The sequence below is a fragment of the Mandrillus leucophaeus genome, unplaced genomic scaffold (assembly GCF_000951045.1).
Source record: "Mandrillus leucophaeus isolate KB7577 unplaced genomic scaffold, Mleu.le_1.0 Scaffold338, whole genome shotgun sequence".
Classification (NCBI taxonomy): Eukaryota; Metazoa; Chordata; class Mammalia; order Primates; family Cercopithecidae; genus Mandrillus; species Mandrillus leucophaeus.
In genome coordinates, this window is record NW_012103565.1 from 1,445,114 (window position 1) to 1,467,291 (window position 22,178).

The 22,178-nt window shown below is 42.8% G+C and overlaps 1 protein-coding gene across 1 annotated transcript in view; it reads left to right on the plus strand.

The window, feature by feature from the left end:
- The window catches only part of LOC105545767, a 35,655-nt gene extending 19,750 nt beyond the window's left edge, over nt 1-15,905 (plus strand). Inside the window, exons 4-6 of the mRNA XM_011988796.1 lie at nt 10,972-11,122; nt 13,202-13,442; nt 14,430-15,905. Of these exons, the coding sequence (XP_011844186.1) occupies nt 10,972-11,122; nt 13,202-13,442; nt 14,430-14,604 (567 nt within the window). The 3' untranslated portion in view covers nt 14,605-15,905. The remainder of the gene's footprint in view (nt 1-10,971; nt 11,123-13,201; nt 13,443-14,429) is intronic.
- The last annotated feature ends 6,273 nt before the right edge of the window (nt 15,906-22,178 follow it).

Genomic DNA, 22,178 nt, shown 5'->3' on the forward strand with positions numbered 1-22,178 from the left:
CTCCACATCAGGCACTGAAATAGATGCTCGATGTTCATACATAAAGACAATATATTTGCCCTAATGCAGCCTATAGCCTGAGGCAGCAACTCCCAGTGTCATTGTTTGAGCCACACTGGTGTGTTGAGGTGCCTTGGATGAGAAACAGGTAGAATTACAACCAGAACGTTGGGAGTTGTGAATATCCTACAACCTGTCTCATGTTTGCAGCTGGCGGTGTGCATTTATCAGTAGGGGTATGTCATATTCGTGAGTGTTATTTGCCAAAGTCATCTCACAGAAGAGTTTGAGGATCATTGGTCCAGTGTGAATTAATACAGTGTGCAATGTGGATCTATCCAATGAAATAGAAAATGAGCATAGAAAAGATGTGCCTGGGTCTGTCTGCGGCAATTGGTGAAAGCTTCAGAGAGGAGATGACAGATGAGCTGACCTCTGAGGAGATGAGGGGAATTGCCAAGTAGAAGAGGTGAGAGGGGGCTGGATGCTTAGCGGTGGTCTCCTTGGCATTGGCTGAGTTCTCCTTTCTGACAGAATGTTGCTGTTTACAACTGGAAGTTTATTTTGTAGAATTTAGATCTCTTGCAGAAAAATACCGACAGAGCCCAGGAGAAAATGAATAGACTGGAGAAGCGGGCAGCCCAGGTACCCAGAGGGTGGTGAAGCCAAACAGGATGGCAAACTGATATGAAACGCAAAAAAAAAATATATATATAATATAAAATTAGAAACTGCCCTCAAGGAATTAGAAATTGAAATGAGAAATACAAACGAGTTTTGTCTGGAAAATGCAAAGGATTCCATCTGAGAAAAGTAATCTGAGGCCCAGGCCTGGGGTGGGGAGATGGAGCAGGGAAGACATGGAAAATGATAACCCTAAGGCCATGGAGGGTTAAATGTGAAAGGCAAACTGGAGTGGAGCTGGCAATGTGATACGGATGCTCTTAGAGAAAGCTTCTCCCTGGGCTACTTCAGGGCTGATGGCAAAGGTGGACCCTGTGAAACTCAGTCAGGAAGGCTGCAGCAGGAAACATCTTGCATTACATTTGGCATTTCCAAAGACCAAAAGGTCTCGGCTAGGGAAAAAAAAAAACCAAGATTGGGAGGGAAGCAATCCACTTTTGCTTGCAGTTGTGAGTTCAGGGAGGGAAGACTATTTTGGGTTTCATCTAGGGGTGTTGATGACTGAAGTCTCATTTTGTACAACCACCTCTTTGTAAAGCAGATTTTCCTGTGACAATAGCCTGAGCCCTGAAGGAATCGCTGCGGGAATGTCATAGTATAGGTTAGAAAGCCCCATGGAAATTGTGAGAAGGCAGAAAAAACTGAGCTCAGCCTGAGTTCAATCCAGGAATAGAAAAGGCTCAGCCCTGACTTGTAGTTTAGACTTGGTACTTAGAAAATCATCATAGAATCCATTTGATGACCTTTAAAAGTGTAATTTATAAAAGGACAATAGAAGCTCTATTAATAAACCATAATTAACTTGCCAGATTACTTGATGCTCACCATTCTCTCGTTAAGACATCCAGAGCAAGCTGGGTATTTATAAATGGAAGCCTATCTCTAACTATAGTATTACAGGCAAAATACAAAATGACATATGACAAGACTTTTCATTGCTGCAGTAATAGCAAAAGATGGCAAACTACCCAAAGATGTATCAATAGGGGACTGTTGTTTGTATCTATGCCTGTCTGTACAATGGAGAACTATGCAGCTATTAAAAGGGATGAGGAGGATTTCTATTTACTGCTATAGAGTGATCCTCAGGATACACTGAGTGAAGAAAGCAATATTCACAGGTGTACCTGGTACGCTCCTTTTTGTTTTTTTAAAAGCAGTAAATACAAATTTACTTGCTTGCTTATATTTTTGAAGAAATGATAGAAAGATAAACAAAACACTAAAGCAAAGATAGAGGAAATGAAGAGAAGGGACTGACATGAAAGCAAGCCCTCTTTTGAGTGTTAGTTATAGTTTTGGTCTTGGAGCCATGCATATTATTTACATAGTTTTAAAATATTAAAGCAAAAAGAAAAAGCAATCCTTAAAACATGAAACCCAACTGAAGCATAGGAATCTAACAAATTACCAAGTCAAAAGCATAATTACACAGCAAAACGTTATTTCAAGAGACTTTAAAACAGAATTTTCGTTTTTCAGTCCAAAGACAAAACACATAACACACACACACACGCACACAGATGCACACACACATCTTAAACTGCATTCAGTGGGCTTACTATTGGTAATGTTGGTGTTACTATTTTGAAATGATTATATATAGTAGGGTAAAATAAATAATATTATGAATGTTGCATGGAACGAAGATATTCAGTTTAATAGAGATACAAATATGAATTAAAGAAGTTAAATATGAAATCTCTACTATTCAATTTGAATTAGAGAGACTGTCAGTTTCTGCTCAGGATGTGTACAACGGGAAAGAATATCACTCTCAGCCTTTCAAGGCCATGGAGAAGGCCGCATCCCCAGGGACACAGCGCCTGCCTGAGGCCGGGGCTTTATCAGAAAACAGTGAATGCCCTCCTGCTTCTCACCACCATCCTAACAAGCATCAGGTAGAAACTGACAGTGGAATACTGCTAACAGAGGGGCAAAAGTGTGGAGGGAGACCCTTTCTTTAGGAAAGCACGAAGGAAAGACCTAAAGCTGAGGATGCAGCAGACATTGAGGACCAACTCTCTGGAAAATTAGCCTCTACTTTAAACACAAGGTATTTCTGGAGAGACTTAAAGTCTGTGATGCACTTGGAGTAACCATAGCAACAACAGGCCCAGTCCCAGCTAAAATCTTATCTAGATTGACTCAAAGCCAAACTAAAGGCCTAGCCAAAGGAAAGACCATTTGCAGACATAAAAACTTCAGTGTCTACTGACCTACATAAAATGCCTGGCTTTCAACAAAAAATTATGAATTATATGAAAAAGCAAGAAAAGAACAATGCAGTGGCAAGCTACAAAGCAACTGATAGAATCAGACTCAGACATGACATGAACATTGGAACCATCAGACAGGAAAATTTTTAAAAACTATAATTAATATGTTAAAAGCCCTAATGGAACAGGTGGAAAACACACAAGATCAGATGGATAGTTTCAGCAGAAAGATGGAAACCATAAGGAAGAACCAAATGAAAAGAGTAGAAATGAGCAGCACAGAACAGAGATGAAGAATGCTTTTGCTGGGCTTATCAATAGATTTGACACAGCTATGGAAAACATCAGCAGACTTGAAGATGGGTCCAAAGAGATGAGCAAAACTAACACAAAAAGAAGACATAGTTAAAAAAAAAAAAGAAGAACAGAGCATCCAAGAACTATGGGATGACATCAGGGAGTCTAATATAAGTGTAGTTAGAATCCCAGAGAAGAAGAAAGAGAGAAGGGGGTATAAGAAATATTTGAGGGAACAATGGCTGACAATTTCCCCCAAATTAATGACATACTTTGAACCACAGATCTAAGAAGTTAAGAAAACACCAAACAGGATCAATAACAACAACAACAGCAACAACAATGATAAAACCGACATATACCATAATAAAATTGCTGAAAAGACAAAGAGAAAAAAGACACATTACACAGTATAACTAAGATAAAAATTACAACAAATTTCTCATCAGAGATGATGCAAGCCAGGAAACAATAGAGTTGTATTAGTCTGTTCTCACACTGCTAATAAAGACATACCCAAGACTGGGTAATTTATAAAAGAAAGAAGATTAATGGACTCACAGTTCCACGTGGCTGGGGAGGCCTCACAATCATGGTGGAAGGCAAAGAAGAAACAAAGGCACATCTTACATGACAGCAGTCAAGAGAGCTTTTCATGGGAACTCCCCTTTATAAAACCATCAGATCTCAAGAGAATCACTATTATGAGAACAGCACAGGAAAGACCCACCCCCATGATTCCATTGTTTCCCACAGGGTCCCTCCCGTGACACATGGGAATTATGAGAGCTACAATTCAAGATGAGGTTTGGGTGGGGATACAGCCTAACCATATTCAAAGTGGTATCTTTAAAGTGCTGAAAGAAAGAAAAAAAATACTTGTCAACAGAGTTCTATACTCAGTGGAAATATCTTTTAAAACATGAAAGCAAAAGAAATATTTCTTAGACAAGCAAAAACTGTGAGAATTCATTTTTCAGCAGACCTGTAGTACAATAAATAGTAAGGATATTTTTTTGAAGAGTAAATGTGGTACCAGATAGAAACTTAGATCCACACAAAGAGGTGAGGAGGACTGGAAAAAGGTAAAAATACAATTTGTGGGTTTAAAACATTTTAAAATTCTCTAAATTATAACAAATTGTCTAAAGCGAGTAGCAATATATTGTGTATTTACAGCATAATTAAAAGTGGAAATGTATTGTAGCAATAATACAAAGTGTGGGAAGAGGAACCGTGAACATACTATTTTAATTTGAGTTGCAAATATCAGTATGAACTCAAGATTTTTTATTTCTAAAAAACTAGTATTTCCTCATTTTTTGCACTGAAAAGGCCTAGAAGTAATGACAACCCTGTAGCAATAAAATCCCTAACATGTACACTGTGCTGTCTAAATACCACTTCCAACTAAAAATTAAGGTTTTTTTGGAGAAGTAACAGAATCTAGGTCTGGAGTGGAAAACATACAAGATGAATATTGGGCATTTATGTCTAAAAGTTCGGAAGTTCTCAAAGATACTACGATTGTGTCAAAGAGACTCAGGATCCACCTTGAAAGAGTTCTTGCTGTCAAAATACAGGACAGTGTGAGCATCAAAAAGGATAATGACAACTGATGAAAAGACATCAAATATGTTAAAAATATGTGAATTTTAAATAATAACCCCCTCCAACCAAACGAGCAAGTGAACCTTATTGGTTACTTCGAAAACTTTCTAGGGTATCAATTTATTATATGAGAGAAAAAGAGCAAGTATTCTGCCATTCCTAAACAGACCATATGGTTGATGCGGGAAAATTCTTCATACCAAAAGCACAGTTAATAAATGCGGGAAGGTTGAAGAACTGGAAAAGCAATATTTTGCAACTGGTAGTAAAATAATGAATCTAGACAATGATTGCTAAAAGCATTAAGTAAAAGGTAGATGGCAAATTTTCTAGTAGATGGATCCAAGCAACATCCCATAAACCCCCAATCAATGTCAACATTGCATAAATCAGGAAAACGTGCTGTGTGCCTCCTGGTGTGTGATACACAAAACCACTAACCTTATTATTAAAAAATTGAATCTGAATTGAATTAACCTTTAAATCTGAACTTTGCAGTTCAGTAGCCCCCAGTCACATATGGCTATTTAAATGTAAATTTAAGAATTAAAAGTTCAGTTCCTCAATCACGGTAGCCACTTTTCAAGTACTCAATAACCACACGTGGCTAGTGGCTACCATGTTGGACAGTGCAGATGTAGAACAGTCCCAGCACTACAGAAAGTACCACTGGACAGTCCTGCTCCAGATCTGAGTACCAGATATGGGGAATTTGAGGAATAGAGAAACATGTGAACCAATACCCAGAAGAAGGAGTCTGTCAAATCTAGAATGTGAGAAAGTCTATAGAACAAAAGACGCAGATTCTTCAATTAAATGACCTGCATAAATCATTAAAGAGACTTAAACAGGTAGCAACTAAATGTGGACCTTGTTTGGATCCTAACTTGAACAAACCAACTTGCAGAAGACATTTTTGAGTCAGTCAAGAAAAATAGAACTAGGTGCTTGCTGATATTAAGTGCTTGCTGATATTAAGAAATGATCAGTTTTGTTGAGTATAATAATAATGTGGATAATGTTGCCGAAAACTCTTATCTGTTAAAGATACATTTTGAAGTATTTATGAGTAAAATTATCTCTGGATTAGCTTCCAGAAAAAAAAGTGAGAGGTTGATAGATGAACAAGAATGGCAGAAAGGTGATGGTTGTTGCTGATGATGAGTATATGGGGTTCATGGTTCTATTTTCTACAGTTTTTGTATTGAAAAATTGTTTGTAATAAAACATTTTTAAAACTAGGATATGTCTATGTACTTCTCAGCTTCACAAGTTGAATGACGTGCTTATTAAAATTAAGTTATATTTGTTCCCAAACTGGTTTATATAATTTGGACTTATTATAATTTATAATCATTTATTTTAATTAAATATTATAAAATATGAATGATAAAATCTAATTTCCTTTATGGAAACTAAGTCGAGTGTTTTAGAAAGATTCACTAATAGAGAGTTGCTTTTTAAAAAGCAACAAAGTGAGGTTTGGACAAAGCAAATGTGACAGACTTGAAAAAAATATATAAATTATAAAGAGCTAGAATTTTACACTCAAGTTTTTTTCTCAGGTGCCTAGATCACTTTAAATAAACCAAATCCGGAAATTTTAGATGAGATATTGTGGATAAGATTTAGGTGAAAACAAATGAATAATTCAAATGAATAAATTCTATTCAAAAGATTGGTGATCAAAAAACGTGGATTAAAGTGAAGAATTTAGGAAAATGTTATGCATATTTACAGTAACTTGATAATAAAATGCAGCTTATTGCTGGTGGTAACAGACTTGGGAGAGTGAGGAGGTGGCACAACTTGTGGTTTACATGATAAAGGACCAGGTGATTTATCCCCCAACTAGGGACATGTTGGAAGAGTGAAAAGAGGTACTATGCATAATCCCACTGAGATAACAGGCATAAACTGGGATGATTCCTGAGCACACCAGGATGTTTGGTCCCCTGGACAATAAGAGATAGGATCAGAATCCCAAGCCGTTTGTAACACGTTAGAGCAGCAGCTGTTTCTAGCCAGAATGAAGTCTGGCAGGGATGAATGCCAAACATTAAATTCAGGAAGCAAACAAAACTGCATGAATATAAGCAGAGGAAATGTCTGCCCAGGAGGTGGCTCAGGTAAAGTTTGGGAATGGGAAATTGCGCCCCTATGGGTGAGATGTTCTCATACTTCGGGCCAATAGGAGAGAGCAGCAGGGGATGGATGGAGTCCCATTACCCGGGCCTTTCTGTGTGCTAAGCCATAGGAAGGATGCAAAGACATGAGGAGTCTGGGCCTCTTAACCCAGAGTTTTGTTCTCGTCCCTCAATGACCTGTATCCTGTCCCCTTGGGTCATGTCCCTTGTGTTCTTGTCATCGAGGAGACACTCCTGTCTGCTCTTGCAAACCCAGGGAGTAGAACCAGGATTTGAGGTTTTCCACTGTAAACCAGACATTGAGGTGGAGATCATGGGCCCCTTTGCTGTTTCCCCTATGTTCAGGTCCCTGTAGAATGATGTGTATTAGAATCACTTAATTGTCTAAATTCATTGCTTTAGGAAAAGAGCAAGCATAGATATTCTTTAAAAGCACCTCAGGAGAGTCTAACAACCACTGGGATTAGGTACCACTGTTACAGAGTCATCCTGACACTGATGGGGGATAGCATTATCACTCTCAGGACTGGGATCTCAGACTGAGTCAAGGGGCAGGGAAAGCAGGCAGGGAAGCCAGGCAGGGGCTAAGTAGGAGAATAAAACAATTTGTTTATTCACTTACATGTGTTTATGCCCCGGCCTTATTCCATAAAGGATCTGGGGCAAGGCAGTGGGGGGACTAATGAAGATAATCGGACAAGTGGAGGAAAGCCCTCTTGTGTGACGAGAGTTAGTCACACAAGCACATATGGGTCAGCCACAAATAATGTCACCAGTGTGCCACCACTGACTCACTCCCCAGCCACAGCAGGATCCAAAAGCTCTTTCAACAGAAACCAGTTTATAATGACCATGGATTGACTGGGCCAGCAGAGCCTGGGAAGTGGGACCTGGAAGAACAGGCTCTTCAGTGTCGCCCAAGGAGCTCACTTGTCAGTGTTTCTGAGTGACCCTGGGATGGTAATTGCTGCTGAGCTTAAGCAGAAATGACAAGGTGTGGGAAAGTGACCCAAGTCTTGAATCCTAAAGCTGAAGTTTTTGAAATAGGTGACGTGTTTGAATATTTGGAATCTCACCTCCAGCAAAGGTGAAGCTTAAAGGGCTATTGTCCACTAGCTTGGATGACAGAGAGTTCAGAGGCTGAGGTGGTGATTTCTATGCTAGTGTTTTCTTTTTCTAGTTTATAAATGTTATCCTCAGAGGATAATACTTGAGGAGATTCAGGAGATTCACAACAAGACAACATTCATGTTAAGCTAGCCAATGGCAGGATGCTTTTTTAGCCTTGAATAGCTAAGACACCAACATTGACTCTTTTCCTAACTCTTTAACAATTGACAGCAACTGACTCAGGCTGCTTTGAGCTGCTAGCCAAACCCTCCCTCCAGAGACACTTAGGACTGAATTGTTTAAATCGAATAACAGGGTAACCCAGATAAAAAAGAATATGATGAACACAAACAAGATTGAGACCTTTGCATTAAGCTAAACACTGATGACAGTTGCCTTCTGAAGACTTGGAGATGTCCCCTCCATGTGGAGGTGGGTTTTGAGGTGCAAAACCACCATGGACCTTGCATTACTGTTAAATAATACTCATCCTTCCTCAGGGGTCAAGCTGGGTTAGCCTGACCCTTAGGGGTCAGCCAAAGAATGGCTTTATCCACTCTTTGTTTCTCTCTTCTCCACTTCACCAAAATCTCTAAAATGATATCTGTCATCATAGACTTAGGTTAGGTACTGAAACCCGTGGGAACCTAGAGGATGGAAACTTAGCCCAGGAGAGGGGTAGGCTTCCTGGAGAAGGAGCAGTCTCAGCCAAGATTCAGTGGATGAATTGGAAGTCAGCCAATGAGAACATCCAAGGCAAAGGAAGCAGCAAGAGAAAATGCAGGGAGAATGAACAAGTGTGGACCTACCTCCAGGCATGAGCCTTCTGTCACTTGCCTGTAAGAAGGATGCCTGGCAGCTGGGCCTGCTGCACTCAGAGACTGGGCCTCCTGGTCTTTTAGTCTCATCCCATGCCCAGCCCTTGTTGTGCCTGGTGTCACCCAGTCTAGAACGTCTCCACTTCCTGAAGGTTGAATTGTCCCTCTTCTCAGCTGCCACCCCACCCATGATGTTCTGGGACCTGGTCCTTCTGCTCCATCACATTGGTCACCTCTCCACCTGCTTTCTGACTGGCAGAAGCTTTTGGAAATTTCTCTTCCATGGATGGCCTTTCTCTTGTTCTCTATGTTCTTGAAGTTTCTACTTTTCTTCTCCTCAGTTTCATTTTAAAAGAGAAAGGCCATCTGTGGAAGAGAGATTTCCAAAAGCTTCTGCCAACCAGAAAGCAGGTGGAGAGCTGGCCAGTGTGATGGAGCAGAAGGACCAGGAGACACGGCTATAAAGATCCTACCCCAAGACTGGGTACTTTGTAAATAAAAGAGGTTTAATTGACTCGCAGTTCCACATGGCTGGGGAGGCCTCAGGAAACTTCCAATTATGGTGGAAGGTGAAGGGAGAGTAGGTAACTTCTTCACAAGGCAGCAGGAAAGAGAGGGCGAGCAAAGGCGAGGTGCCACACTTTTAAACCATCAGATCTCAAGAGAACTCACTCACTATCACTAGAACAGCAAGGAGGAAACTGCCCCCATGATCCAATCACCTCCCACCAGGTCTCTCCCTCGACATGTGGGGATTACAATTCAGGATGAAATTTGGGTAGGGACATGGAGCCAAATCATATCAAGGTATATATTGTGGTCCTTCAACATCTTCCTCTTAGAAAGCTCTTAGAGCTTTCCTTTGATATTTTGCAAGTATAAAAGGGAAAAACCTCTCTATTTAAAAATTTTTAGTAGCACAAAATGCATACTCTTAAAAAACATCTTGTACACATAGAGATGCTGTTGTTTTCTTTCCTGACACACCTGTCTATAACTAAATCATATTCACTTTTAATACCATCCTATTCTCAAAACGCCCATATTAAAATAAGTCTACATTGGATCAAAAGTGCCCATGTTAACACATCTGTCCCTTTTTTTCTCTCCCCAAGTCCTCTTATTTCCTAAATTCCTCAGAGATTTTTTTATTAGTACACATATTGATTTGGTCAGTTCTAGAGACCATGAGTTCTCCACTGAAACCCATCTTGAATCGTGAACTTCCATGATGTCAGTCACTCATGACAGGACTGTTGTGAAGATCATGAAGGGAACAGTCAGGAAAGAGCCTGGAACCTGGTTAGCTACTGAATAGTTTCTTGAAACTCTCTATTTTATTATTCCTTGTACTTTTCAAACAGCCATACTAATTTTAATTTATTCCATGATTTGAGTGTAAATTTGGTTCCTTTAGAAACTGAAAACATCTTTATTTTTAAAAAAAGTTTATTTTTAATTTTTGTGGGTACATAGTAGGTATATACGGGGTATATATTTATGGGGTACATGAGATGTTTTGAGACAGGCATGCAATGTGAAATAATCACATCATGGAAAACGCGGTATCCATCACCTCAAGCATTTATCCTTTGTGTTTCAAAAAATCCAATTATACTCTTTTGGCTATTTTTAAATGTTCAATTGAGTTATTATAGAAACTGATAACTCTTAGAACATTTTCAACATATCTGGAGATCTATCATTTCTTTTCTGCTGTGAGCATCTCACCACCTACCTAAGGAACTGTACAGTCTCCTAATTGGGTGTTTATCAGCAAGGAACAAGGCTAAAAAAAGACTAATTATTTTGCCTAATGTCTGACAGCAAATTTGTGACCAAGAAAGAAGTAGATCTTGTTGTCCTTTCACTCTCCCTTCTTAAGATAATTAGAAATCCATTGACCTACAGCAATTGTGGACCTGGAGTATCTACCCTCCTTTCACAGGGCACTTATTCATAGTTACCTTTGAAACCTCACAAATCCCTAACGCCATGCGCATTTCGTTTTAACAACATTTCACCCTTTTCTGAGTCTCTGGCTTACTGCCTCAGGCAACTGTCTCTCCTCCCCTTCACCTCTAGCAGAAAGCAACCCCAAAGAAATACTCGCAGTTCAGTGCCGATGTGGCCGAGGCCATTGCCTTCTTTGACTCCATCATTGCAGAGCTGGATACAGAGAGACGGCCCCGGGCTGCCGAGGCCACCCCACCAAATGAAGACGTGGACTTTGATGGTGAGTGCCAGGAAGGCAGTGGGAAGATGGTGTCTGAAGGCGGATGGGGCTGCGATGCTGTGAGGACGGGCTGGGGGCTCTGCGGTGGACTTATAAGATAGGCCACCAGGAATCCCATCTCCCTGATTGAAGGGAAACCCTGCACCTCCAAGCTGGAGCCAGGCCCTGAGCCCATCCTCTGTGGGGATCTCTTACTTCCGTTGTCTCTGCTGCCACTGCTCCAGCCTGTCCCTCCAACACTCTGGTGCCATGTTTGGACAATGTTTTCTCTGCGGTCCACTTACCACGGCTGAGAAAGTTGAGACTTTCCTAAGACTCCAAGAAGGACAGCAATAGGGAAATGATGAAGGAAGGAGAATCAATGAGGGGTGTCATTTAAAGGGTACAGTTTCAGTTTTTTGAGATGAAAGAGTTCCAGAGATCCCTTGCACAATGTGAATATACTGAACGCTACTAAACGGCACACTTAAAAAATGGTGATGATGGTAAATTTTATGTTCTGTACGCTTCACCACAACTTAAAAAAAAAAAAAAAAGAAAGGGAATGGACAAACTGTATTTGAGAATCCAGCTTCCGACCATACCTAGGTTAGGTAGTAGGGTGGTGCGTAGGGCAGGAGAGGCCCACCGTGGCTGCCCAGACCCAGCCTGGACTGCTAGAGCTGGAGTGCGGTGAGGCCTGAGGCCATGCTTCCCTCCTCACTGAGGCGTGTCCTGGGGCATCCCTCCTGACGGAGAGCAAAAAATCCAAACACATCAGCTGAGCCCCCTTTATATTCCGTCATGCGACTGTCAGACAGTTTGTTTAATCTTTGACTTGCCCCCCATGGTGTAAATTAATGATGGTTTTATTCAGGGGGTTCACTGGCCCCTTATACTAAGGTCAAAGCTTTTGGTACCAATATTAAATAATTCATGAGTATTTTCTCTAATGCTTGAAAGAAGCTTGTGATTTATTGTTGTTGTTCTGGCCTTTATAGATGTGTGTCTGTGGGATTTGGGGTTTCAAATTGGGTTCTTTGCAGTTTCACAGAAGGTTAACCCTGCTCCCCAAGCTTATTCTTCTCCTCCTGCTCTCCCACGCAGCCCCTCCAGTCCCTGACCGACAGCAGCCCTGCCCCGGGAGTGAGGAGGCCTAGGAAATTCACGATATTGGTGAAGGGATGACAAAATCCACTAAGGATGCAAGGGTCATTTTCAGAGTTATGATTTTTAATAAAAATGAGTGTGACCAAGTCATTTTTATTCAGTTCATGAAATGGCCACTTTTCTCCTCTGATAACAAAAAACATAAAGCATAAAGCATAAAGAAGAGAGCAAAAAATATGACCTGTAAAACAACCACCCAGAGATCATCATCACCGTTAACATTTGGGGATATGTCCTTTTGAGTGTGGTTTTAACACACACACACACACACACACACACACACTCTCACACACACACAAACTCACAGACTCATTTTAATTTTTTTGAAATAAAACTAGGATCTCCTTTCATTTAACAATTTACAATACATCTTGGGCTACTTTCCAAGTCAATAAATATAGATCTGTGTCTTCATGTTTTTTTTTTTTTTTTTTTCTTCTTTTTTTTGAGATGGAGTCTCACTCTGTCATCCAGGCTGGAGTGCAGTGATGTGGTCTTGGCTCACTGCTACCTCTGCCTCTCGGGTGGCTGTGATTATAAGCGCCTGCCACCACGCCCCCGGTTAATTTTTGTGTTTTTAATAGAGATGGGGTTTCTCCATGTTGGCCAGGCTGGTCTCAACTCCTGGCCTCAGGTGATCCGCCTGCTTCAGACTCCCAGAGTGCTGGGATTACAAGCGTGAGCCCCCGCACCCGGCCTATGTCCTCAATTTTAATGGACATATATTCCATTGCATTCCTCCTGCACCGCAAATGCAGAGTGAAATCTGCTTTGCTAGGCTATCAGGCCTTTCTAAGAATTCGCTATTAGGATCATGGTTGCCTATACCCATTTCCTGTGAGTGTTCAGTCCAATCCGCCCTCTCCTTTGCCTTATGTGCCTCCCAATGGCAAGTCCTTCCTTCCCGGGTCACATGCTTTTCTCTTCCAGTGGCCACCAGCTCCCAGGAGCACAGCTTGCATTCTAACTGGATCCTGCGGGCGCCGCGCAGACACTCCGAGGCTATCGCTGCTCACACTGTGCATACTGTGGACGGCCAGTTTCGAAGGAGCACTGAGCACAGGACCGTGGGCACTGAGAGGAGACTTGAGAGGCACCCCATTTATTTGCCCAAGGCTGTGGAAGGGGCCTTCAACACCTGGAAATTTAAGCCCAAAGCCTGCAAAAAAGAGTAAGTGCTTGGGCTAAATAGCATGACCAAGATGTTCTCATGGCCTCCAGATGCTTGGGGTGATCCTTAAGGTGCCTCGAGCCACATCTTACATGCCAAATATTATTTATATATGTATATATGTATGTATATAGTGTTGGGGAGGTCTTAGTTTCAACATTTTTTTTGGTAGTCTGCACTCTAGCCTGGTGCACTGCTGTTGCCTGCTCCTAACTTGCTTCTTCCTGGGTCTGCCTCCCTTTCTTTCTGGCCCACTTAGCCCATGCACTGTGCCATCCACCTTCATGGATTCCCCCCAGTGCCACTGACGCATTGCGTGCTACAGACTTATAATGAGTTTGAGGTTGAACAGAGCATAGCACCAAAAGGAAACCAACATCAAATGAATCAGATGCCCCTCTCTAAAAGGCACCGGGCAGGCTCCAAGATGTAGAACTTCTTGCTGGCCGGGCCCCTCTTGGGCCATCTTACCACCATCTCCTCTGGCCTCTTTCCTTTTAGATCCTCTTCCTTCAGGCCTAGTTACCATTACTAACCGTCAAATTCCTGTTACCTACTCACTCAGAGGGGTAAGTTCTTTCTGGGTTTGGGCAACCCAGGCCATGCTGCAGGGCTTTGCCTGTCACAATGGAAGGGCCTATCAAGCCTCACCAGCTGTCTTTCTTTGCTTCTACAAAAGCCACTAAACCCTGTTGGATTTAGGGGTTTTCTAGATAGCATTTTCCTCCCACAGTAACAGACCACGCACTGGACATATTAAAATCACAACCCAGCCCTCACCACCCATCCTTCGCCTTCAAGGCCAGGCCAAGGTCCAGCTAATGTCCACCCATGGCCCCCATGGTGACACCATTTGGTCCTCCCCAAGACCCAGGACTAGGGCAGCAATCTGAGGGTCTCCATGAGAATGGTGGTAATCGAGCATCCTTTCCCTCTGTGTGGCCAGCCAAGCCGAACTTAACCTCCTGCCTCATTCCTTCCTTCCAGCCTGGGGAGCTCCAGACAGATCCTTTTCAACTTCTCAGGAGAAGACATGGAGTGGGATGCAGAGCTCTTTGCGTTGGAGCCCCAGATGTCTCCTGGGGAGGACTACTATGAGACAGAGAACCCCAAAGGACAGTGGCTGCTTCGAGAAAGACTTTGGGAACGGACAGTGCCCTGACCCCATCTGGATTCCTTGATGTGTCTCAGGCTGGGTCCCTGAGAAGCTGTCCACTTTCAGCGCAGCATGAGGTGTTTGGTAGAGTTGAAAATGCAAATTGTAACACAGTCAACCCCCTCGGCACACTGCCTGCTGGTGCTGTGCTAGTGCCAAACAGACCTGTGGCTTCCCAGGGGACGGGTCTCAGGACACTCTCAGAGCTTGAGTTTCTCTGCATGGGCTGATGAGCAGGGACTTACAGCCTGGCTGGTCTTCAAGAGCTGAAGGAATGGAAGGTGTTGAGTGGAGTGTCTGGGCTCACTCCCCTGACCTCACCCGGCCTGTTCCTCATTCTCCACATGTCTGTCCAGGTGGCTGCTAGCGATGTGCTCAGTACCAGAGATGAACTCACCCGTAGATTTCTGGGCCAAAGCTTCAGAGAGGTAGCTCCTCTTTCTATGAGGCTCAGAGACCCGCTGGATCTGCACTGAGGTTGTCTTCTTGTGTGCAGAATGCAGTTGAGAAAGCAGCTCCCTTTGCTCTCTTTTCAGAGTTTTCCAGAAACTCCTGCTGCATTAGGCTAAGATGAGGCTAATGCCCTGGCAATGGGGTGAGGGAAGAGGTATGTCAGGGGCCTGCCTGGGGGCCACACTGTTTCCTCAGGCCCAAAAACTTAGCCCCCCTTCCCGTAGGCAATTGACTAGAGAAGAAGGAAGATGGGGTGATTCTTTTTCTTTTTCTTCTAATTCTTACGCAGAAAAATCTCTTTAAATATCCATGGAATCAGTTTATGACAGGCCATGCCTTTCCGTTTCCCCAGTTAAGAGAACAATCAGAATCATTATGTTCTTTTGGTATAGAAAGGATTTCTGTATTTTAGGAAGTATCTGAATCAGAATTACATTTAAAATATATTCTTTGTATTTCTAAATACTTTTTGCATTTTTGCAATAGTTGTGGCCATTCAAGCTTGAGAACCACTGGTTTGGAGAATATACTGAACTTTATCCATTCTCACTTCTTTTTTTGGCATTTTCTTGTAAAACAGTCTGTGCATGTATAAGGGCCTTTGGGCAGAAGGAAGGGAGAGAGACTAAAAAACAAAAACAAAAACAAAAATAAAAAACAATCACTTAAATTAAGCCAAGGATGTTCTAGGCTAAGGTCAGGCTAAGAACTGAACAGAAGCTTCCTTTCTGCCATGACTGTGGGATGATATTCTCATTGTTCCATTTTTTAGGAAGAACCTTTTGTTTATGTGAACCTGATCATATGCATCTAAGAATATGTAACTCTTACAAATAAAAGACAGCTAGTAATTATATTGCATTCTTAGAAATTTCATCTCAACATGTTTTCAGAATGAAACCATACTGGAAATGTTTTAATACTTCTCTTTATTATTTTTCGAGTGCCAATGTCAATGTTTGGAAGGATTCTTTCATTTTGTTGCTTGTACTGACCCAACTATAGCCAGAAGCTTGTCTGGAAAATAAATGTTCAGGAGATTTGTTTCATAAACTGCATTAAAGCACTGCCATTTATCACCACGGATCTTTTCTTTTCTCTAAATGTGGCCTTGTTTGAAACCTCATCTATAAAAGTTCATTGTTGGGGATAAACTCAGGATAAAGGTGTCTTTACTCTGCCTCTTATCAAACTACAGTTTATCACAGATCTACCCTGAAATTATGTAATGAAGATACTGTGTACATTTTGTTTTCAAAGATAAGAAAAAATAAACATGGCTGAGAGGATATTTGGAGTCCGGTTCTTTTTTTTTTTTTTTTTTTTAAAGCATTTATTGCTTATGGGACATGAAGCTGTGCCATCTTATTTTGCTTTGTTTTGTATGTTTTTGTTTTTCACTAGACTATACACAGACAACCTGAAAAAATTCCATGATTGGGAAACAAAAGGTTGTCTCGTCTTTGGGGATAATTTTTAGGTGTTTGAAGTTGGTGATAAACCCAAGGATCTGGGCTCTGCCTGGGGAATCTTGAGATGGTGTCTGGTGGGGTTTGAGATAAATCAAATCTGAAACAATAAAAGTCAATTCAGAAAACCCAGCTGAGTCGACGGATTCTTTTCTTCCTTGGACTGGCCAGTTATTCAATGGAATCAAGCTGGTCACTGGGGCTATGTTAGCATCTCTGGTTTTCCCAGGATTCTGTTTTGATACTTGAAAATCTACCTATCCCCAGACAGAATGTCAAAAAGAGAGGATGTGCGTCCCTGGCATCTGGCTTGTTTTTTAGTAGCCCCTGGTTTCTAGCTCCTGCTACAGACTGTCTTCTGCTTCATGGGGCAAGATGCATGGAGCTGCTAGTTCAATTTGTATCATGTGTACCCAGCCATGTGCCATGCAACTGAAAGCATGGCTGCTAAGACTGACCTTCCTGGTGCCCATTCTCAGACACAGAGCCCAAAGTGTGTCTAACAGGACACTGTGTTCCTCTTACCATTGATCACCTTTGCATAGAGGATGTGTTTCCTGTTGCTGCTGTAATAAATGACCACAGATTTTAACGCTTAAAACAATATATATGTATGCTCTTACAGTCTGGAAGTCAGAAGAACCAAAACCAGTTTCACCAGATTAGGTCAAGGTGTTGGCAGGGCTATGTTCCTTCTGGCAGCTTTAGAGGAGAATCCATTTCCTTGCCTTTTTCAGCTTCCAGGGGCTTCCTACATTCCTTGGCTGGTGACCCCATCCTTGCGCCACTCCAACCCATTGATTCCATCATCACGTCTCTACCTGCTCAGTCTGTGTTCCTGCTTCCCATTTATAAGGGATTTTTTTTCTTTTTTGAGACAGAGTTTTGGTCTTGTTGCCCAGGCTGGAGTGCAGTGGGCTCAATCTCGGCTCACTGCAACCTCCGCCTCCCGGGTTCAAGCGGTTCTCTTGCCTCAGCCTCCTGAGCAGCTGGGATTACAGGCATGCACCACCGCACCCGGCTAATTTTGTATTTTTAGTAGAGACAGGGTTTCTCCATGTTGGTCAGGCTGGTCACAAACTCCCAACCTCAGGTGATCTGCCTGCCTTGGCCTCCCAAAGTGCTGGGATTACAGGTGTGAGCCCCCATGCCCAGCCCATTTATAAGGATCTTTGTGATTACATCACTCTCACCCGAGCAATCTAGGGTAGTCACTCCATCTCCAAATCCTTACTTTAATCAATTCTGCAAAATATCTTTTGCCATATAAAATGACATTCACAGGGGATTCGGATGGAAACATCTTTGGGAGGCCATTATTTAGCCAACCATACAGCATCACAAGATGTTCTAGTTCTTCTTACAGACCCAGCCCAATTCCCTTTTAAGCTTCATTATAAAAGCCCAATATCTGTGACTAATTCTGACTTTACATTTACATTCTCTCATTTACAAACTCCTTTGGTTCCAGCTCTTCCCTTGTAATTTGGTTAAGATGAAATTCTGTCTTGTCTGACAGGTTTCAATTTCAGAAAGACTTTTCAATTATACAGAATTCCCAAGTGGAAAAAACATGTCATTTCAACCCTATAAGGATGAGGAATGGGCAATGGTTCTAGACAAACATTGCTGCTGGTCAAGAGTGATGTTTTCCTTCAATGAGTCCATCACATCTTTATTAAGCAACTGCTATGTGCCAAGCAAAAGAACACTTTATCTGCTTTCTGCCCTTCAGCAGTTGGTGATCCAAAGGGAGAAAACAGGATGAACACAGAGAATCTGTGCTGAGCTCCTTCTGCTTCACTGAGTGTCACTGTCTACCTACAAAAGGAGCTCTGGGAAGGGAGAGAGCCCACAGAGCTTGAGGTGTTAGGGGAGAACGTCATGGCTGGGGTGAAGCCTTGAAAGATGGATTTGGACTTTAACAGAAGACTGCTGGTGGGAACAGCGTGCAAAAGCACAGCTATGGAAACAGTAATGGGAAGGGTAGGGGACAGTAAAGAAGCGCCCTTGACTGAAGGGCAGGGTTTCTATTGAGCAGCCATGGAAAATCAGACTGAAAAGGTTGGAGGAAGTCAAAGGAGGGGCATAGAGTTGGGCAGACAGGGATAAAGAATTGCACCATTATTGCATCTCAAGTTGGAGAGTGGAGAGGTGAAGTAGAACCCAGTATAGTTAGGGGGAGGAGTAGGATCCCCAAGGCTGTCCCCTGAAACATTGCGGGCTTAAACCAATCCAAGCTGCCCATGTCCCCAGCAAGAGAGACTCTCTAGCCCTTGTCCCACTCCTGACTGTCCCCTGACTCCCTTGATTTCTCCATCCTCTTTGACTTCTTTCCTCCCCAGGATGTGGTGTTTGCCCCTAAACTCCCTAGATCTGGCTGGATCAGACTCTTATGGCAGATCTTACCCATGGTCCCATGTCATTCGCCTGCATCCTCAGGGACTGCCTTCCTCCAGTCGTTCCAGCATCCCTGATCAAACACTAGGTGCTCAGCACCCCCCAGTTCTTCATCAACACCCTGGTTCTATGCAGGTCTCCTTGCAAGGAGGAGGGGGAGTGTGGTGAGATGAGTAGAGGTTTGGGCAGGCACACTGTGTAAATCAATTCACATAGTCATTCATAGCCATTTTGGATGATCTCACAGGCCACAGAGAATGCCAAAGCCTACTGGACATTCTCTTGGGAGAATTGCCTATGTTTGTTTATCCTTTCATCTGTCATTTGACAAATACTATTGAGCATGTGCTATGTCCCAGCCCTGTGTCTGGGGATATATCATAAACAGAGCCTCTCACAGAGCTTCTAGTGTCACAGGAGAGACAGATGTTAATCAAAGGATTGCACCAACACCCATGAATCAGAATTGTAGTATGTGCTCTGCCAGAGGCCCAGGGTGTCTCCAAAAAGGTGTAACAGATAAATCTGAGCTAGTCAGGGCAGGGTGCCTTGGGGAGAACATTCTAGATCCCACATGGTTTCATTTTTTAGGCTCCAGCACTCAACAGTTGCCTCCTCAGAGAGGCCGCTCCTATCCACCGGATCTCAAGCATCACTGCCTCATCCCTACAATGCTGAAGTTTTATTTGTTGTGTTTACCATGATCTAATGCACGTGCACACACACACACACGCATGCACCCATGTCTATGTCCCCATTAGACTGTGTGCACCATGTGGGCAAGGGCTTAGTCTGCTCCGCTCACTGTATCCCCGGGACTTAGAACTACACCAACTGTGTGTTGACTGAATGATTGACAGATTGAGTAAATGAATGAAATGACCATGAGATGAGACCGGCAGGAGACCATGAAGCATCAAAATGTCAAGGGCTGGAGGTCACTTCCAAGATGGCCAAATAGGAATAGCTCTGGTCTACAGTTCCCCGTGAGATCGACACAGAAGAGGGGTGATTTCTGCATTTCCAAATGAGGTACCTGGTTCATCTCATTGGGACTGGTCAAACAGTGGGTGCAGCCCATGGAGGGTGAGCCAAAGCAGGGTGGGGCATTGCCTCACCCAGGAAGCACAAGGCGTTGGGGGATTTCCCTTTCCTAGCCAAGGGAAGCCGTGAGTGACTGTACCTGGAGGAACAGTACACTCCTGCCCAAATACTGCGCTTTTCCCATGGTCTCCGCAACCAGCAGACCAGGAGATTCCCTACTGTGCCTGGCATGGCAGGTCCCACACCCATTGAGCCTTGCTCACTGCTAACGCAGCAGTCTGAGATCAACATGGGACACTGGAGCTTGGTTGGGGGAGGGGCATCCACCATTGTTGAGGCTTGAGGAGGCAGTTCTATGCTCACAGTATAAACAAAGAGGCAGGGAAGCTTAAACTGAGTGGAGCCCACTGCAACTCAGCAAGGCCTACCACCTCTCTAGATTCCACCTCTCTAGATTCCACCTCTGGGGGCAGGGCAAAAGGCAGCAGACAACTTCTGCAGACTTAAACATCCCTGCCTGTCAACTCTGAAGAGAGCAGTGGTTCTCCCAGCATGGCGTTTGAGCTCTGATAATGGACAGACTGCCTCCTCAAGAGGGTCCCTGGCCCCTGTGGAGCCTGACTGGGAGACACCTCCCAGTAGGGGCCGACAGACACCTCATACAGGTGAGTGCCCTTCTGGGACGAAGCCTCCAGAGGAAGGATCAGGCAGCAATATTTGCTGTTCCGCAGCCTCTGCTGGTGATATCCAGGCAAAAAGGGTCTGGAGCGGACCTCCAGCAAACTCCAACAGACCTGCAGCTGAGAAGCCTGTCTGTTAGAAGGAAAACTAACAAACAGAAAGGAATAGCATCAACATCAACAAAAAAGTCATCTACAACAAAACCCCATCTGTAGGTAGATAAAACCACAAAGATGGGGAGAAACCAGAGCAGAAAGGCTGAAAATTCCAGACACCAGAATGCCTCTTCTCCTCCAAAGGAACACAACTCCTTGCCAGCAAGGGAACAAAACTGGATGGAGAATGAGTTTGACCAGTTGACACAAGTAGGCTTCAGAAGGTCGGTAATAACAAACTTCTCTGAGCTAAAGGAGCATATTCTAACCCATTGCAAAGAAACTAAAAACCTTGAAAAAAGGTTAGACTAATGGCTAACTAGAATAACTAGTCTTGAGAAGAGCTTAAGTGACCTGATGGAGCTGAAAACCACAGTATGAGAACTTTATAAAGCATATACAAGCTTCAGTAGCTGATTCGATCAAGCAGAAGAAAGGATATCAGTGATTGAATATCAAAGTAATGAAATAAAGCTAGAAGACAAGATTAAAGAAAAAAGAGTGAAAAGAAATGAACAAAGCCTCCAAGAAATATGAGACTATGTGAAAAGACCAAATTTATGTCTGATTGGTGTTCCTGAAAGTGACGGGGAGAATGGAACCAAATAGAAAACATTCTTCAGGATATTCTCCAGGAGAACTTCCCCAACCTAGCAAGGCAGGCCAACATTCAAATTCAGGAAATACAGAGAACGCCAAAAAGATACTCCTCGAGAAGAGCAACTCCAAGACAAATAATTGTCAGATTCACCAAGATTGAAATGAAGGAAAAAATGTTAAGGGCAACCAGAGAGAAAGGTCAGATTACTTACAAAGGGAAGCCCATCAGACTAACAGCGGATCTCTCGGCAGAAACCCTACAAGCCAGAAGAGAGTGGGGGTCAACATTCAAAATTCTTAAAGAAAAGAATTTTCAACCCAGAATTTCATATCCAGCCAAACTAAGCTTCATAAGTGAAGGAGAAATAAAATCCTTTATAGACAAGCAAATGCTGAGAGATTTTGCCACCATCAGGCCTGCCTTACAAGAGCTCCTGAAGAAAGCACTAAACATGGAAAGGAACAACTGGTACCGGCCACTGCAAAAACATGCAAAATTGTAAAGACCATCGATGCTAGGAAGAAACTGTGTCAACTAATGGGCAAAATAATCAGCTAACATCATAATGACAGGATCAAATCCGCACATGACAACATTAGCCTTAAATGTAAATGGGCTAAATGCCCCAATTAAAAGACACAGACTGGCAAATTGGATAAAGAATCAAGACCCATCAGTGTGTTGTATTCAGGAGACCCATCTCACATGCAGAGACACACATAGGCTCAAAATGAAAGGATGGAGGAAGATCTACCAAGCAAAAGGAAAGCAAAAAAA